The 20,105-nt window shown below is 40.1% G+C and overlaps 1 protein-coding gene across 5 annotated transcripts in view; it reads left to right on the top strand.

The window, feature by feature from the left end:
* Nucleotides 1–13,390, top strand: part of ARHGAP21 (Rho GTPase activating protein 21) — a 132,904-nt gene extending 119,514 nt beyond the window's left edge. For all 5 annotated transcript variants that reach the window (XM_045535038.1, XM_045535032.1, XM_045535009.1 and 2 more), the window contains 5 exons: nt 1,813–1,938; nt 2,128–2,169; nt 2,487–2,592; nt 4,473–4,504; nt 10,919–13,390. In XM_045535038.1, coding sequence (XP_045390994.1) covers nt 1,813–1,938; nt 2,128–2,169; nt 2,487–2,592; nt 4,473–4,504; nt 10,919–12,595 — 1,983 coding nt within the window. In that variant the 3' untranslated portion in view covers nt 12,596–13,390. The remainder of the gene's footprint in view (nt 1–1,812; nt 1,939–2,127; nt 2,170–2,486; nt 2,593–4,472; nt 4,505–10,918) is intronic.
* Nucleotides 13,391–20,105: the final 6,715 nt, after the last annotated feature.

Raw genomic sequence — 20,105 nt, 5'->3', positions numbered from 1 at the left:
TCAGTATCCACACAAGGTCCACACATTTTATTTGGGTGTAGTCGATTCCATCATTAGAGGTTGCAAAACCTTGATTTTCTAACTCAAGGACATCACTTCTTAAAGTACTGAAACAGTCATTTTCATTTCTGGAGACGAACATACGAGAGAATACCACAAGCTCAGGAACACTGCTGACACTCCCTTTTCCAATCAGGGTAGGGGAAAGGCCTTCATTCAGACCGGGTTAGTGGCTGTTCTGGAAGACAGTTGCCCACAATTGTAGTAAGGTTGGATTATGAGAATAGTATCAAAACCCCTAGTACCTGCAAATCAAGACTACAGCAATGTTATAATTTCCTCAATAATGACAGGGCTACAGAAGATTTTTTTAAAAAGAGAAAGGAAATGAAAGCTTATATCAATTTACTGTTTCCAGAAATTCATATAGTAAGAGCCAAAAAGTGCAATAGAATTCTAGCTAAAATATTTTCTAATTAATTATTTCAGTATTTCCTGAAGTATATAACATCATTCATTGGTTTTGCTGGATGTTAGTAGTGGTGACTGGGAAAATCGTGTTTGATGGTCTAATTAGTTTAGAAAGCACTGGATTAATCTTTAACAGATTCAACACTGAATCTTGAAGAAGGGGCTGTGGTATTTCACTTCTTAGACTTTTTTGGACCACATTTTTGTGGAGCATCTTTCAAGAAATAATTTAAGTAATTAATAAGTAAATTGTAGACTACTTATTTTCTTAGTTTTATGTAGGAACCAGCTAAAACTGTATCCTCAGATAAAAAATGTCAGGGTATGTATATATAAATATTAATACATGTTTTCTTCATCAGTCTAAAAACAAGGCCTTTGAGATTGTGGACTTTAGTTTTTGGAGCCACCGTTACAGTTGTAACAGTAAGATAATGACACATTCATTCTAGAGGGAGACTAGAACTGTGCCATGTGTGCTCAGCCTAAGTAAACCCTTCCCACACAGTTTCTTTCTACTAAGCCAACTCTCTAGGAAAATCCTGCCTTCAGTCATCATTTCTCTGCCATGAACATAGTATAATCAGGCCTGTGTTATGCCTGCTAACCTATCATATGCACAGCAGAAGGGGAGGCGAGTTGTGGGTTTGCCATTTTTATACCACACCCAAAAGATGTGTGTATCTGCAAGCGCCTCACAAAATAGGCCAATGGTATTTTTTTTCACCTAATGTGGTGACATTTGTGACCACCTGGTAACACTGTAATCAAATCCTAAATTCAAAATACTATGTCAGATTTGATAAGATATAACAAAGGAAAACAAAAGAGTCATACCTTTGGTGACCTAATAAAAGTACATAACATTGAGGCATTCAGATTGCAGTGAAGCTAAGCTTCAGAAGACTTAATTGAAGTAAAATGGCCAAGAGAGAGTCTTTCCAGACATTGGATTTTTATATATTAGTGGCCTTGATATACTTCTGGGGCAAATGTGGAACCTTTTATGTATCTTTTAGCCCTTTTTCCCATATTTTAGTTCTCAAGGGAGTTTCCCTATTCTTCTGCAGAATTTTTCCTTTGATTTTAAAATTTTCATCAGTTAACTCAGTTCTCATAATACTAGTTTTGAACCAAATCAGTTGTTTCCAATCAAAGACTTCTTAGAAACCACGAATGTCATTATTTGCTTATGGAAATCTTCACTAGAACATATTTTTTTACCCATATCAGTCAACCATCCTTTGGATTCTTTTTCATCAAAAGAGCCTTTCACAAATAGAGTGCCAAACTTCCTTAAGAAAAAGACCTGATATTGTCCAATAACATCCTTTCTTACAGATGGAACCAAGAAATCTAGCAATAGTGTTTGGTCCAACACTTGTGCGGACATCAGAAGACAATATGACCCACATGGTCACTCACATGCCTGACCAGTACAAGATCGTAGAGACCCTAATCCAGCATGTAAGTTCAGGCTTCATCTCTGCAAGGAAATTCATTTTTGTGAGCAGCTATAATTTGGTAGGACAGAATTTGGTTATTTTTTTTTTCTCCTATGAAAATTACCTTTTTTCTATACTGTCCTCCAAGATATAGGTATTATTTAGGAGCTTGTTTAATTTCTGTTTTCACCTTTTTTATTTTAAATTTTAGCATGACTGGTTTTTCACAGAAGAAGGTGCTGAAGAACCTCTTGTAAGTATTGTCCGTCCCCATTTGTACTCGGTTATTTTCACTGGGGACGCGAGATCCTGATGCTACAACAGTGTCAACTTCCCGCTTTGTATGCTATTGTCCGCTTTGCACCCTGGAAGCAGGTCTCTAGCTCAGTTTCTGATCTAATGAAAATACAAGCGTGGTGCTGCTTTCGCGATTAATGATGTGTAAACAATGTAAGAAAAAAAAAGTACAGGTCCTCCATTCAGTAATGTGCCTTTTACTAAGTGTTGTTTGAATTTTAAAGAAAGTATCGTTGAAGAGATGATGAAGAGATCTTTGTTTATTAACCATAGACAACAGTGCAGGAAGAAAACACTGTAGACTCCCAGCCAGTGCCAAACATAGATCATTTACTCACCAACATTGGAAGGACAGGAGTGTCGCCTGGAGATGTATCAGGTAACTCTTGCCTGGGCAGTATTGACCTCTAGGCTAAAAGCTACATTCCTATAACCTGAAACAGAAAATCAATCATAAGTAACAACTTACTATGATTTTTTCCTTTACCTTTCTTTTTTTTCCTTTCTACTAATACAAAACTTAATCTTCCTTTTCTGATTGATCTTAATTATCTTCCAGTGACTGTAATGCCATTGGCAGTGCATGGACTTGTAATGTTTGTCAGAATGGAAATATGAGGGAAATGAGCATGCAAACCACTGTTTTGTTCTTTTTTTTTTAATTCACAGTTTCCATGTAATAGTCATCACAAGGTAAAACAGATCCATGCTACTGAATATGTGGTTGCTGTGAGGGCAGAAAGTCTGGTCTAGAGTGTATAAGTAGCCTGATTCCTGAGCTCGAACTTCTAAAATATGTTGAACTGCTAATGGGCACCATTTTCATAGAGTGTATGACTTGTCACTATAGACGTCACAGTAAAAGTCAACCTATTTGACATTTATTTTCTTCTGTTTCCTATTGCCACCCTAATGCTTGGTTAAGTATTAGTCATTACAGGCTCTTTTGACAATTTGCTCCTTCCAAACTGTTGCACTAATCTAGCATGTTGTTTGACACAATGTTCTCCCTTTGTCTCTAGTTCTTGTTTTAGTCCTCTAAAGGGTTTTTCAGCACTTACTGACACAGGCAAATCTATACTGATGTTGAACAGGCGAAGTGGGAGGAATCTATCACACGGTAATGTCACTAGTGGATTCGGTGATGTCCCTGATGGACAGCTGGACCTGTAGGAAGAAAGAGGATTGTTGTCCACACTGTAGCTGCCTTGTCTGCAGAAATCCCCGATTCTTGTAACTGCAAACACAGCTGATCTGTGGTGTCGAGTTTCTCTTAAGATTATTGTAAACAGATCAATACTACTTTCTTAAAAGTTTTTCTGCTGTTTCTTGTTATTTCTGAAGCAGACCCTGAGGAGAAATAGCATGGTATGGTCTACCAGTTCTTAAAGTCATAAAGCATTTAGCCATGTGTTAAAAGGGGCGTGGCATGGGGCTCAGCTCATTAATTCTGAAAATCAATTTCCCGGGAGTTACAAGATAAAATTTCAAAATTGACATTATCCTGAATCATGCTAGCCCCTTCCTACCCTCTTTATAATTGTATAATCTGAGTTTTTGCCAGACAGTAAAATTATGGTCTCCATTTTTCCATTTCCATAATAGCATTTGTTAATAGAGAATTACAAAACTGGTAGCAATTTAACCAAACTAGTCAAAAGGACCCCTGACCGCGCACTGCTTTGCAACTGGGGTCTGAAGCACAACGATCAGCATTATTTAATATGCAACTAATGTGACCTGGAAGCAGGGTTATCCTCTTTTGCATCCATATGCATACAGCATATGCTTATAAAATTTAAGTCTGACAAAAATCAACAAACACGCCCGTATGAGTGTCTCAATTTGTAGCGAGGGCAGCCAACGATCTTAAAAGTTCTACATTGTGTATCAGTTTTAGATACAGGATGTGGTACCTAAGAAAATTCTTAAAAGGTCTTCAAGCTTCTTTACTGCTAGATCGACTATTTAGCAAATTTAACAAACACTAGTATTTCTGTTTCTGTCTAGCACAGGGCTCCTTTGCCATTCCTATCATTGAGCTGGTTCTGCCTACAATTCACAGCATCCTTTCATGGCGGTGGCTTTCTGTGGTGCAGCTTGCATCTTTGTGAGCTCTGACTATCCACTGTGTTCTATTGTTTTGAGTTTTGCTTTCACATTTTGTTCTGTGCCTGTCTCTTCCATAAGTTTTGCATTGTTTGTCGAGAGCAGGAACGATGGGCTGATACTGACGGTGTTTTATTTAACTTCTTACAGATTCAGCTACTAGTGACTCAACAAAGTCTAAGGTAAATTGTTTCATATAATTTTGAAATATTTTAGGGGGGGATTGTTTTGGGCTCATTGCTATGGTTAATATACCAGTGCATTCCTGTCTGATGACTCAGAGCAACAAAGTCTAATACATTGAAAAACAAATTCCTAAAATAGAATACGGTAGCATACTGGATTGGGAATTCGAATGTTTAGTGTATTACATGAACTGTGAGCATTCTCTAACGTACACAAAAGTGGAGCGAATACAGTATAACGAGCCTCCCTGCACCTATTCTCCATCTTCACCAGTTACCAGCACACGGCCCATGCTATCTTCAAGCCAATCCCAAACATCATATCATGTTGGGATAGATTTCAAAAGTATTATAGAATTTTGTTATTCCTTGCCTTTAGTTGTCAAGTCTCTTTAGACTTCTTTAATCTAGAACAGGTTCCCAACTTCTTTTGCCAGAACATACTTTTTTTAGAGACAGACAGGGTCTCTCTCTGTTACCCACACTGGAGTGCAGTGGTACAATCATAGCTCACACAACCTCAAAATCCTGGGCTCAAGTGATCCTCCCACCTCAGCCTTCCCAATTAGCTGAGACTGCAGGTGCACGGCAGCATGCCCCACTAATATTTCTACTTTTTGTAGAGATGGCGGCATCTTGCTCTGTTGCCCAGGCTAGTCTCAAACTCCTGAGCTTAAGCATTCCTCCCACAGTGCTAGAATTACAGGCATGAGCCACCACACCGGGCCTCAGAAGATGAGATTTTAACTCAAAGACCTGTTTGAAATCCCTACCTTCCCTCATACTAGATGCATGTCTCTTAACCTGTTACTACAGCGTTGTCCCATGCCTGCAATATAATGGATATCCAACTGGTATAACTAGTTGTGACAGTTTCTCAGTTGTAGAAAAGTTCTCACTCTTCTCAAACAGAATAATGTCCAGCCTAGAATCCTGTACCCTGCAAAACTAAGTTTCTTATACGAAGGAAAAATGAAGACCACCTCAGACAAGCAAAGACTGAGGGAATTCATCAAGACCTGCCCTCCAGGAAGTATTCAAAACAGTGTTACACATGGATCAGCACAGTAAACACTCAGCATGTAAAATCATCCAAAAGCTAAAGGTCAAAGGCCAGATACCACAATGGCAGAGAAAACAAAGTTCAGCTCAACAGGATGAACTAAAATCTGCCCCACTTATCAATTCTCTCAATAAATGGGAATGGCTTGAACTGTGCACTAAGGAGACATAGGCTGGCCGAATGGATAAATATACACAAGCCAAGTACCTGCTGTCTTCAGAAAACACATCTAACCCACAAGGATACATCCAGACTCAAGGTAAAGGGATGGAAAACAATATTTCAAGCAAATGGAAGCCAAAAGAAAGCTGGCGTGGTGGTTCTGATTTCAGATGACTTAGTCTTCAAATTAACAAAAGTAATGAAAGACAAAGATGGTCACTATATAATGGTGAAGGGTATAATTCAACAAGAAGACATAACAATTCTAAATATTTAGGCACCTAACTCAGGTGCACCCAGATTCATAAAGCAAATCCTACTTGATCTAAACAAAATGATAAAACAGCAACACCATAATAGCTGGGGACTTCAACACCCCTGTGACAGGACAGATCCTCCAAAGAGAAAATTAACAAAGAAACAATGGACTTAAACAGAACTCTAGAATAAGTGGGCCTGACTGATGTTCACAGAACATTCTACCCAAAACCCACTGACTGTACGTTTCTCTTATCAGCTCACGAGACATTCTGTAAGATTGATCATATCCTAGGCCATAAAGCATGTCTCAAAACATTTCAAAAAACAGAAATTATACCATGCATCTTCTGAAACCACTGTGGAGTAAAACTGGAAATCAACTCCAGCAGAAACAACTCTCTCTCTACACAAAGTCATGGAAATTAAACAACCTTATGCTGAACGATTATTGCATTAAAGAGGAAATCAAGATGGAAACCAAAAGATTCTTTGAACTATATGATAAAGGAGACATAATTTATCAAAATTTGTGGGACACAAGCTAAAGCAGTCCTAAGAGGAAAATTTATATCCATAAATGCCTACATCCAAAAGACAAAAAGATCACAAATCAACAATGTAATGAATTGTCTCAAAGAGCTGGAAAAGGATGAGCCAACCAACCCCAAACCCAGCAGGAGAAAAACAAATAAATAACAAAGATCAGGGCAGAACTAAATGAAATTGACAATAAAAAAGCTATATGGAAGATTAATAAAACAAAAAGTTGATTCCTTGAAAAAATAAAATTGACAAGCCTCTTGCTAGATCAACGAGAAGCAGAAAAGAAAGGACTCTAATAAGCTCCATCAGGAATGAAAAAGGAGAAATTACTTCTGATGCCACAGAAATACAAATTATGAATACTATAAGAACCTCTATGCACATAATTTTGAAAATATGCAGGAAATTGACAAATTCTTAGAAACACACAGCCTGCCTAGGCTCAATCAGGAAGAAACAGAATTCCTGAACAGACCAATATAAAGTACCAAAATTGAAGCAGCAATAAGAAACCTTCCTAAGAAGAAAAGTCCTGGACCAGATAGATGGTCCAGAATTTTACTAGACCTACAAAGAACTGGTGCCTATCCTGCAGAAATTATTCCACAACATTGAGAAGGAAGGTATCCTCCCCAACACGTTTCTATGAAGCCCACATCACCTTGATACCCAAACCAGGAAAGGATGCAACAAAAAAAGAAAACTACAGACCAGTATCCCCTCTGAATATAGATGCAAAAATTCTCAACAAAATCCTAAGCAAACTGAATTCAGGTGCTTATCAAAAAAATAATCCATCATGACCAGGTGGGCTTCATCCCAGAGAGGCAGGGATGGTTCAACAAACGCAAATCTATAAATGCAATTCACCTCATAAATAGAAGCAAAAACAAAGACCATATGATCCTCTCCATGGATGCAGAAAAAGCATTTGACAAAATTCAACACCCTTTTGTAAGAATGCTTAAGAAATAGGCATAGACAGGACTTACCCAAAAATGATACAAGCCGTATATGACAGACCCACAGCCAACATCGTACTGAATGGGGAAAAACTGAAAGCATTCCCACTTAGAACTGGAACCAGACAAGTTGCCCTTTATTACCGCTTCTACTCAACTTAGTGCTGGAAGTCCTAGCCAGAGCAATCAGAAAGGAGAAGGAAATCAAAGGCATCCAAATGGGGGCAGAAGAGGTCAAACTATCTCTCTTTGCTGACAATATGATCATATATCTAGAAAACCCCAAAGATTCTGCCATGAGACTACTGGGATTGATAATCAATGTACAGAAATCACTACCATTCCTATACTCCACCAACAGTCAAACTGAGAACCAAATCAAAGACTCAATGTCTTTCACAATAGCAACAAAGAAAATTAAATATTTAGGAACATATTTAACAAAGGAAGTAAAAGATCTCTACAGGGAGAACTATGAAACACTGAGGAAGGAAATAGCAGAGGACATAAACGGGTGGAAAACCATACCATGCTCATTGGTGGGCAGAATCAACATTGTTAATATGTCTATACTACCCAAAGTGATCTACGGAGTCAATGCAATCCCTATTAAAATACCAACATCATTGTTCACAGATCTAGAACAAATAATTCTATGCTTCGTATGGAACCAGAGAATACCCCAACATAGCAAAAGCAATCTTAAGCAAAAAAAAAAAAAACAAATTGGGAGGCATCAATTTACCAGACTTTAAGCTGTATTACAAGGCTGTAGTAACTAAAACAGCATGATACTGGCACAAGAATGGACCAATGGAACAGAACTGAGAACCCAAATATAAAACCATCCTCATATAGCCATCTAATCTTTGACAAAGCAGACAAGAACATACACTGGGGAAAAGAATGCTTCTTCAATAAATGGTGCTGGGAAAATTGGATAGCCACATGTAGAAGACTGAAACAGGACCCGTACCTCTTACAAAAATCAACTCACGGTGATCCAACAGACTTAAACCCAAGGCATGAAATTATAAGAATTCTAGAAGAAAATGTTGGAAAAACTCTTACAGACATCAGCCTAGGCAAAGAATTTATAAAGACCCCAAAGGTAATCACAGCAACAGCAAAAATAAATAAATGGGACCAGATCAAATTAAAAAGCTTCTGCACAGCTAAGGAAACTATCACGAGAGCAAACAGACAACCTACAGAATGGGAGAAAATATTTGCATGTTACACATCTGATAAAGTGCTGATGACTAGACTCTATATAGAACTCAGGAAAATCAGCAAGGAAAAAAAAATCAAACAATCCTATCAAAATGTAGGCAAAGGACATGAACAGAAACTTTTCAAAAGTAGACTCATGGCCAACAAACATATGAAAAAATGCTCAACATCTCTAATCATCAGGGAAATGCAAATCAAAACCACAATGAGATACCACTTATCCCCAGTGAGAATGGTCTTTATCACAAAGTCCCAAAACAATAAATGTTGGCGTGGATGTGGAGAGATAGGAACGCTCACACACTGCTGGTGGGACTGCAAACTAGTGCAACCTCTGTGGAAAGTAATATGGAGATACCTTAAAGAGCTACAAATAGAATTACCATTTGATCCAACAATCCCAAGACATTCTATAAAAAAGACATCTGCTCAAATGGTTATAGCAGCACAATTCACAATTGCAAAGATGTGGCAACAACCCAAGTGTCCATCAATGCATGAGTGGATTAATAAAATGTGAATGGAGTTCTATTCAGCCACAAAAAACAACAGTGATTTAGCCCCTCTTGTATTATCCTGGATAGAGCTGGAGCCCATCCTACTAAATGAAGTATCACAAGAATGGAAAAATAAGCACCACATGTACTCATCAACAAATTGGTATTAACTGATCAACACTTAAATGCACATATAGTAATAACATTCATTGGGTGTCAGGCAGAGGGGAAGGGGGAGGAGGGGATGTGTATATACACACCCAATAGGTGTGGTGAGCACCGTCTGGGGGATGGGCAGGCTTGAAGCTCTGGGGCTTCAAGGTGGGGCAAAGGCAGTATATGTAACCTAAACGTTTGTACCCCTGTAGTATGCTTAAATGTTTAAAAAATTAAATTACAAATAAGAAAAGTAGCATGACTTGCCTCAACACATATGATTACAGATTCATAGAATTTTAAAGAGATCCTTAAAGAAATCTTAAAGGCAATATAATTAATTGCTTCTCACTTATATAAACGACAAAATTGAGATGGTTCCAAAGTGAATCACTTGCTCAGTGTCATACACTGGGAGCTCTAGGAAGGATGTCAGGTCTCCTCATTCAGAGCCCAAACATAACCATCATTCCCTAAAGTTTTTAGCAAATGTGGGAAAATGCATAATCCTAAGAAATGTACTAGATAATCATGAAATTCCTTATAACTTATAAAACAAAGCTCTATTCATCTGTGATTTCATTTTGGTGGATCCTTTCTAATACAACAGCCTAAATTTTTATTTCATTTTTTAAGACTTCAGTATAGCAGTTTTAGCTTGTTTAGGATTTTTATGGCAATAGAGAAGTATAAGTTCTGCTTCTATTACTCAACATACCTCCTGCCTGCTTATCTTAAACAGGATGTGGTAAATCAGCATGTATTTATCGTTCCTCCCCCTGCCATTTACCTAGCATATAGACATCCTGAGCAAATTAACAGATGTAATCAAGAACCTATTATGCATAGCAAACAACTTTACAAATAACAGTGTTTCTACGGTAAGGATTTAAGATGCTCTGATTTTTCTTATGTTATTTGAATTTTCTAATTCTGTTGTTACCTTGAGATGAATGAAGAAGACATTACCAGCCTGATCTACCTAAAGCAAATCCTTGAAGACCAGAGTTCTCTTATCTTAATGAGCTTATCTGATACATTATCATATGCTGTCTGTAATTAGAAAATTGAAACCATTCATGAAGTTTTAATAATCTGTCAGATTATTGTATTCAAGTATTGTATTCAAGATTATTTAACTCGTGGGCCTTCGTTCTAGATGAAGGAAATGGAAGAATATTTGAGCATTGTGGTAGCAGGGAAAGTCAGGAGTTTCGGGGAAATGAATAAGAACCAGGCTAGATATAATAATAATTTGGCACTAAGCACAAATTATTTCCCTGGAAGGCAGGTGTGTATGAGCTGTGACTTCGCAAGTACATACCGCTGGGCAAGAAATCGGACCAGTTAAATAAAAATTTATCTTTGGTCCGAGTTAAAAGGAGGTATAAGAAAAGCTACATTATTTCTCTGTTAGAGCATCTAGAGCTTTGGTAGACTGAATTCAGTAAGAAATATTTGGGGGAAAAGCTTTTCAGAAAATGGATTCCGTGACGTCCGCATGTTCAAAGTCTGGTGTCTCTGTCGCTCGCAGGGGTCGTGGGGCTCCGGGAAGGATCAGTACAGCAGGGAGCTGCTGGTGTCCTCCATCTTCGCGGCCGCCAGTCGCAAGAGGAAAAAGCCCAAGGAAAAGGCCCAGCCTAGCAGCTCGGAAGACGAACTGGACAATGTCTTCTTTAAGAAGGAAAACGTGGAGCAGTGTCACCACGACGCTAAAGAAGAGTCCAAGAAAGAAAGTGAGGCGTCGGGCAGGAAACAGAGGATCCTGGTTGCCAAAGACAACGGCGGCAGGAAAGAGCCCGGCGCTGTGAGAGACAACAAGACCCAGGCCCGGAAGGAGAGCACGCCCCCCGCCGAGCCCTCGGCCCCGCACAACTCCAAACACCGCAAGTCGCCCACGCTCAGCAGTCGCTTCGCCGTCCTGAAGGAGAGCCCCCGATCGCTGTTGTCACCGAAACCCTCGCACTCGGACGAGACGGGGTCCGACCCGGGCTCGCTGCTGAGCGCGGCCTCCTCGGCCAGGGCTTCCGCGAGGAAGCCGGCCAGCCCGGACACGAAACGCGGGGAGCTCCCGGCCGGCTCCGTCACCTCCGAGTACCCTGCCACCGCGGCCGCCGCCTGCCTGCCCGGCCTGGACTGCAGCCGGCTGAGCCCCGACGCGCGCTCGGTGGCCGAGAGCAGGGGCGAGGAGGCGGACGACGAGCGGAGCGAGCTGGTGAGCGAGGGGCGGCCGGCGGAGAGCGACAGCGAGAGTGACTTCCCCGTGTTCGCCGCCGCCCCGACGCCGGACGGGCCGTGCCGGGCCCGAGCGCAGGACGCCCCCAAGCCGGGCCGCAGGAGCTCGGACGGCAGCGAGGCGAGCGGCGCCGAGGGCAGCCTCACCCCTAGCCTGGACGGCCGCCGGCCGCCCTTCAGCTCGCACAAGCTCATCGAGTGCGACACGCTGTCCCGCCGGAAGTCCGCTCGCTTCCGGTCGGACGGCGGAAGCCTGGGGGACGCCAGGTCCGAGCGGGAGCCGCCGCCCGTCGTCAGGGTGTTCGACGTCATGAAGAAAGGCAGGTCCACCGGGAGCCTGCTGCCACCGGCCCGGGGCGACGCGGAGCGGCAGGAGCCCACCTGGAAGACGAGAATAGCCGACCGGTTGAAACTGAGGCCCAGAGCGCCCGCGGACGACATGTTCGCGGTCGGAAGCCAGAAGACCGGCGCCGAGACCACGAAGAGGAAAAACATCAAACGCAGACACACGCTGGGAGGGCACCGCGATGCCACCGAAATCAGCGTACTGAGTTTTTGGAAAGCGCACGAACAGAGCGGGGAGAGAGAACCGGAGCTTTCCGCAGTGAATCGCTTGAAACCCAAATGCCCGGCGCAGGACCTGTCCATCTCCGACTGGCTCGCGCGGGAGCGCCTCCGCACCAGCGCGTCCGACCTGAGCGGGGACGCCGGGGACCCCCAGCCCGCGAATCCCAGCGGGCCAGAGCCACCCGCGACCGACACGCCTTTGTCTTTCCAGGCCGACCCAGGCCGTTCTTCCGGCACCTTGGCTTCGACCCACAGGCCCCTTCTGTCTCCACCGCCACAGTCGTCTGACCAAATAAACGGAGGAAGCTTCCAGAACACGAGCCGCAACGCCAGCGCTGCCGTTAATGCCCAACCTCATAAACTATCCGAAACCCCGGGCACTAAAGCACAGTTTCATCCCTGTCTTTGAACTGGGGCATGTCCACTATAGCAAATCAAAAGCTACTGTCATCACACGTTCCAATAACTCTGTAAATATTTTCTTGTACCAGAATTGTTATTATGCAGCCTTCATTTGGGCTGGTTTCATCATCTTGCACTGTGGAATAGCTTTACAGTGCATCACGACAGCCAGAAGAACACATATGTATATTTAAAGATATATCGGATAGTTGTATACAAATGAGCAAGGTATTTGTTGCAACTTACTACATAGTATATACCCCAAATTACTGAAGAAAGTCGCTGGCATTAGTGTGCAGCCAATTTGTTCTTTTTTGATTTCATCACTAACAAAAGTGCCTCATCATAAAAATACATTTGGTTTTTAGGGTGCCATATTGTTAAAATTAGATAACTTACATTGAATAAATGATTGCATATTATTGGTAACAAATTTCATTACACATGCCAGTTTTAACACAGGTGGATACAGAACCTTCCATTCTTTAGTCATTCCAGGTGGGTCTGAGTTTTATATTCAAACTTTTAATACAGTTTTTGAGTTTTGTGTGACTTGAATTTTTAATCTTTCTGTAAAATACATAACTTAAATGAACATATTAAATGTGTATCTTTTCTTCAGATACCAGATTTGATATAAATGTTGTAACATAGGTGTGTAGATAGTGGATCCTGGATGGAACTGGCTTCTTTATCGAGAAGAATATAATTCTGCATGAGGGCTTAATGAATCCAAACCTGTGTCATGCCTGTGTGCATACCCAATTAAACACTGGAAATAAAAAAAAATTGTTTTGGTGAACTTGCGTGGCTTGAAACTTCCTCTATTTTTAGATGTCACCTGTTTGTAACTATTTTATTAATCCTGTGTTTTAAAAAAAAGTGATCTACTATATTTATACATTCCATCTCTCCGTGTTCTTGCTAATGTTTACATTAGTCTAAGCTCACTCCTGTATGCAGATAATACTTTTCTAGCTAAAGTAATGTATGTTATTGAGTGAAAAGAACCTGAGTTTGAGAGTTAATCCAACTCTGTACATTATAGATATGCAAACTTAGATAACGTCTCTGAATTTGTTTGCTCATATAAACAATGACAACAGTAGTACCTATTATAAGGATGGTCGTTAGATTTAAATGAGATACTATTCCAAATATAGTGGCTCCCACATGCTAGTTACCAAAGAGATTAAAGCTGTGCTAGGAAATAATGGTTACCCCCCAAAAAATTTCAGAATATTAAGGTTACAAAGGACCTTAAAAATCATTGAATTTAGAAATGTAGAATCACTAACAATGCAATAACTACAAGTGGAGCTAGTACCTTGAATAGTTTGCTATTGGTGATTTTCTTAAGTAGGTCATGAGTCTTGGTAAAGTTCTGAGCAAAACAAACCATATTCTTTGCTTAAGTTTAATCTGAGTTATTTAGAAATGTATTCCTTAGTTTCCAAACACTTAAACTTTATAGTTGCATTAATAACTCTTGCATACATAATTCTACATGATCACTAAACATACTCTTGATAGTTTCCAGACATTTGAAAATAATTGAGATACCCATTTTGACACAGCATATGGTCGATTTTGAGAAATGCTTCCTGTCTGCTTGAAAGAATATTCTGTCATCACTGGGTGCTTTTGTTAGGCTGTTAGATCAAGTTTATTCATGTTTTTCAGATCTCCTGTATCCTTAGTGATTTCTTACCTGAGTCTTACCAGTTCCTGAGAGGTGTCTTATGACTGTAGATTTGCATGTCTGTTGTATCTGTCAATTTTTTCTTTATATATTTTGAAATTAATTTACTAAGTAAATATAGATTTAGAATTGTTATATCTTTATGATAGATTGACCTTTCTGTTACTATAGAACAGCCTCCATTATCTCTGCCAAACCTTCTGGCCTTAAAGTTATTATTAGTGTAGCTGTATCAGTTACTTTTGGTTAATATTTTTATAATCTTTTTCATCCATTTAATTTTAATCCTTTTGTATTTCTATTTTTCTTTTTTTTTTTGTTTATTATTATTTTTTTTTACTCCTGGTATTTCTATTTTTGGGGGCTTATCTCTTATAGCAGCATATAGATTTTCTTTAAATATGATGTGATAATTCTGTCATTTATTTGGAATCTATAACCTATATGAAAAAAAATTTTTTTTCATATATCCCAGTTGTCTGCTGAAATTCCCCATCTTGTCTATTTCTTGAGCATGTTAACTATAGTTATTTTAAAACTTATTTCTGACAGTTTTAATATCTGGGTCACCTGTAGGACTGTTTTTGTTTTGTATATATAAAAAAACTGAACAGCAATGGTTGATGCTTTCTTCTTCTAGAAAGGACTCACTCTGTATCTGCAGGCAGGGACAAAGGTGGTTGAGGCAGGATTGCAGTTTTTCTAAGGATGGTTCTACCTCTGGTTCAGCCCTTTCCAAAAGTGTAACCTTCCAGAGACTCAACTTACAGCCCAGTGCATTTCCTAAGGCCCCTCCTGAGCATGTCCTGAACACCATAGATTGTTACCTCAACACTTGGAGACTGCCGAAACACCAAACTGGTTTTTTACTTCCTTTTAGCCTCTTATCCTGAACAACTTAGGAGTTTAGCAAATGCCTCCAAGGGAAAACCACCAGGTATGGGGTTCTCTTCTCTCTGCCTCACTCTTTCCAGGAATCTTGGTTTCCCAAGCCTTAGTTGACTCAGCATCCCACATGCCCGTGCTCCTATTACATATGTATTTGTCTCCCTGCCCCCGGCCCAGGGAGATTGCTGTGAGCCTGCTGCTTAGCAGACCCCCCCTCCCCACCATGCCTGACTTCTTAGTCTTCTGCATTCAAGAATCAGCAAATACCCACAAGGAACACAGCAAACAGAACCTTGTGTTCTCCTCAGTTAGCCTCCCTTCTATCTTGGATTTTGTCTCAAGTCCTGGCTGCCTTGTCAACTCTCCAGTTATTTTCTGTAGTTTATTCAGCTTTTCTGATTCTCTTTAGGAGTACTGGTCTGCTATTCCATTAGTTGGAAAGAGGTATCCCCTAAACTCAGATTATAAATAGGGTTTTTTTTTTTTTAGATTACACGAATATCAGGCATAATATTAAGAAATGTGAGACACATGAGATAATTCTTTTTTTTTTTTTTTGAGACAGAGTCTCACTGTGTTGCCCGGGCTAGAGTGAGTGCCATGGCGTCAGCCTAGCTCACAGCAACCTCAAACTGCTGGGCTTAAGCAATCCTACTGCCTCAGCCTCCCTAGTAGCTGGGACTACAGGCATGCGCCACCATGCCTGGCTAATTTTTTCTATATATATATTTTTTAGTTGGCCAGATAATTTCTTTCTATTTTTAGTAGAGACGGGGTCTTGCTCTTGCTGAGGCTGGTCTCGAACTCCCGACCTCAAGCAATCCACCCGCCTCGGCCTCCCAGAGTGCTAGGATTACAGGCGTGAGCCACCGCGCCCGGCCGAGATAATTCTTGATAATGTGGGAATTTTGATAATTTTGTCACACTGCATCCTCCAACATGCAATTATATTTATTTTCGTGATAAAGGAATATGTACTGCTACTATTAAATATTAAAGTATTCCTTAATATACCTTGGAATTGTAGATTCTCTGAAAGCATCCAGATAGCTAGAAGATTGTAGGAATCTCTTAAGTAATCTGATTTCGCACCTATAATTCAGCAATTTTCAGCTATTTAAACTGAAAATGCACCGTCAGCCCATTTAAATTATTCTGATCTCACTTCACTAAAACTCTCATGGTTAGAATGGCCTTCTACTACAGATATTGTATCTCATTTTTGTATACTTTCTAATCCAAATGCTTTATTTTTTTTTTTTTTTTGGAGTCTCATTTTAGAGGTAGCTTGTATTGCTTTTTTACTAAAAGGAAACCAGCATTTGTTTAGGGTTTATTAATTCAAACATTAAATAAGTGCTTGCAAAGATGTGGTTTCTGCCCTTGGAAGGGCTTAACACATGAAATTATATGGAGATTTCGGAAATCTGTACTCATTGATTTTTTTATACCATCACATTCATCAAGCCTGACTTAAAGTTGGCCTGGAATTGCTACACCGGAGAGAAGGACCAGGTGATAGCCGTGACCTGACCACTGGCCAGCTGTGTGACTTTGGGCAAGTCACTGCACTTCTCTGGGACTCTTTTCTAATGTGTAAAAACAAGTGAGTTAGAATAGATGATCCACAAGTCATTTCCAGCTCTACCATGATTCTTCTGTATACTACAATACTAGAACCCTCTAGATATATTTTCCAAAAAAATGATATAAGCAAAAAACACTGAAAATTACAGAGAAGAATGACACTCGGTTAATATCACCCAGAATCTACATGTTAATATTACAGTGTTAAATTTTTAACTTATGTAAATCGTATCATAATATAGTATTTATAGCTATCACTTGCTTTTTTCACTCAACAATTTTTGAGATCTGTCCTTATTGATATGTAGAGATCTGGTCCCCATTTTTTTGGGATTGGTCACGGTCATTGAAGTGGTTTATTTGTCCATACTTCCTGTGCACACACACAACAGTGTTTTAAAATCTCTGGGTTGTAAGACACACACATTTCCAACTTTACCAGGTTTGACCAAATCAATCTCCAAAGTCCAGCAGTAGCATATGAAGATTCTCATCTCTTCACATTCCTCTGGGACACTAGGCATTGTCAGGGTTTGAAGATTTTGTTTTAAGACAGAATTGACGGGTATGAGATGACATCTCACTGCTTTGCATTTCCCGCATTAGTAGGCAAGCATTTTTCAGATGTTCAGCCACCATTCCGGGTTTCCCTGGCCACATTGTGTTAGCCTTTGACCATGTTTCTGTTTGTCTTTATCTCAGAGATCTTTACATAATCTGGATACTAATCCTGATTTCAAATACCTCCTTTCAGTCTGTATTTTTTTCCTTTTTAAACTTTAAGGTGTTTCTTTGCATAGTTTTAAAATTTTTTATTTCACCAGATTTGTCAGCTTTTGTGTGTGTATCTTGAGATCCACTTAGAAATACTTCCCTATCCACAGGCACAAGCTAGAGTTATTTTGTAGTGGGCTTGAAGTATGGAATTTACTTTGTGGCTGATGTGTGGTAGAGTGGCAGCATTTCCCCGCCCTGACTGTTATCTTTGAGCTTTTTGCTACAAAATTTCAGATCCACAGACTCATGGCAAGACGATCAAACCTCCCTACTTGCCACTCCACTGTAGCGAGGTTAAATTACACAACACCAGCAGGGCTGCTTCAGTGCACTGTTCTGTGTGACAGAGACCAGCAGGTGCTGGCTGTCACACAGGCATCTCTGCTGGCTGCTCAGGAGGCAAAGGGGAGCGGGACTAGGGGAAGAACATCTGGTACGTGGGCCTCCCGCATCCCTGCTAGGAGAGCTGAAACGAATGCCAGGTAGCGTCTCAGAGGAAAAAGAAATACAAAGCAGGGGAAAGCTTGGCTTTGTCCCACCAAGGAGAAGATGAAGACATCATAGGATATGCTCAAACCTTCCAATCATAAATCAGTCACAAGAGGAAAATATGGGACATTGAAAATAAAGATTTATTGAGTATCAAATTTGTTGACCGTGGCATTCTGAAGATGCCTACAGATATAGAAAACAAAACAGATGTCTTAAAGCCTTTACTTTCTGAGAATAGAATAAAAATGGCAGTTGTGAAAATCTACCAGCAGGATAAGGCAAAAACCAGGTGCTCATATGCCACATGGTCTGAATTTCACACGGATGAGTCAGCATCAGATTTGGAAGTGTGAATAATTTTCCAATAGGCTAAATACCTACACACCTCAGTTCTAGACTGATCTGTGTAAATACAGATATTTCTTTGGGCAATCTTGTAATGGTATTAATAGTTTCACGGTGGCTTTTTAAACTTACAAATTGAAGTCGTTTTCTACAGAATCTACATTTTCTACTGAATAACCCAACAAATATTTGAAGATCTTTATCACGTCTCCCAAATCCTATCTTTTACCAAAGTGCTGTAACTGCTTAACATGGAGAAGTGGGCATAAGTAACAAGGAGGTATGTTTTATCTTCATCTGAGGTTGAGGATTCTAACAAATTCTAGCTGTTCAAAAGGAACCAAGTTGACTCGAAAAATGTGAAGGCTAGTCCCACTCAGAGATCCTCCACTTCTAAAATGTCATGTTTCAATGGCATTTGCTGCACTGGGTTGCCCTTGACTATAGCTCCAATTCAGTTTCTAGTTCTTGAGCTGAAAGAAAATAGAAAGTGGATTTTGGAAATAAAATGTGTTTGGGCTCTCACAAACTATGCTTATTTCTGGCTGTGATTTACAGAATTGAGAGTCCAGGACTTAACACTCGCTCTCTTTTCTGTGTAAATATTACCTAAGCAACTCAGGAAACATCTTCATAACCACTACCAAGAAAGATTGCTCAATTGAAGAAATAGGCAGATTCAGATGTCCCTAAAAACCGATCAGACCTACTATTGCCTTTCATCAGTTAGGGTATCCTTCCAGCCACAGGAAATAATAATTTTCTCAGTGATGCTTCAGAAGCTTAACTTCTGACCGCTACTACCATGGCAACAAGTAGTATAATTCTTTAGAAAGAACTTAATGAGCAGCTAAAAAATAAGAGTTCCAACTTTGTTGTGCTTTTCTTCACTTCCTGGCCTCTAACAAGATGATCTTTGCAGCCTTTCTCATCTGAGCCACACAACACAGAACATTATTTGAGTAGCTAGTCTCCAGATTCTTCCAAGGACAAGTGATGATATGCACATCCAGTGTCATGTTGCGTTCATAGAAGAAAAGTTCATTCATGACACACAATGGGTGTCTTAGGATCACACATGAATTTCAGCAAAAGCAATTCACAGCCTGCTCTTCCCCAAGGCAATGGGCTGAAGAGATAATAGGTATAATACAGCAGTAGCTGGGATCCTGAGGGATGACCGATTGACTTCATATTCCTGGATCTGCCAGTTAAAATAACAGCAGCATCTATCAAGGATTAAGTAACTTATGCCAAGGCTTAAAAAGTGCCTGATAATAGTAAGTGCCATCTATGCTAATCACCCACAAGAATGTAAACCCCACAAGGGTGAAAGTCTTTGGTTTACTGTTGCATTCCAAATGCCTAGAACAATGGCAGGAACATAGTAGGCGCACAGAAGATACTCGTTGAATGAATAAGAATATTGTTGAAAATCTAGACTGAGAAATCATATGGTTAGAAGGTCACCATGTAATTTACTGTCCAAGAGTGGACATTCTTTGATGTAAAGGATCTTGACCCATGGTGGCATTGACTTTTGTGCTCGGTAGGAGGTAGGATGTATATTTTTTTATCCCATGGTCCCAATACCATGTACTGAAAGTGCCCTGTTTCCCGGTTAATTTCCACTGCCAGCTCTGTCATCTCTCATTTCTCATATATGTGCAGAGCTGTTTGGGGCTCGCTATTCTACTCCCTTGGTCCTAATACGTGCTTTGTAAGT

Source organism: Lemur catta, chromosome 1, assembly GCF_020740605.2.
Source record: "Lemur catta isolate mLemCat1 chromosome 1, mLemCat1.pri, whole genome shotgun sequence".
NCBI classification, from domain to species: domain Eukaryota; kingdom Metazoa; phylum Chordata; class Mammalia; order Primates; family Lemuridae; genus Lemur; species Lemur catta.
Note: the sequence above shows the minus strand (reverse complement) of the source record. Positions and strands in the feature narration are given on the sequence as shown.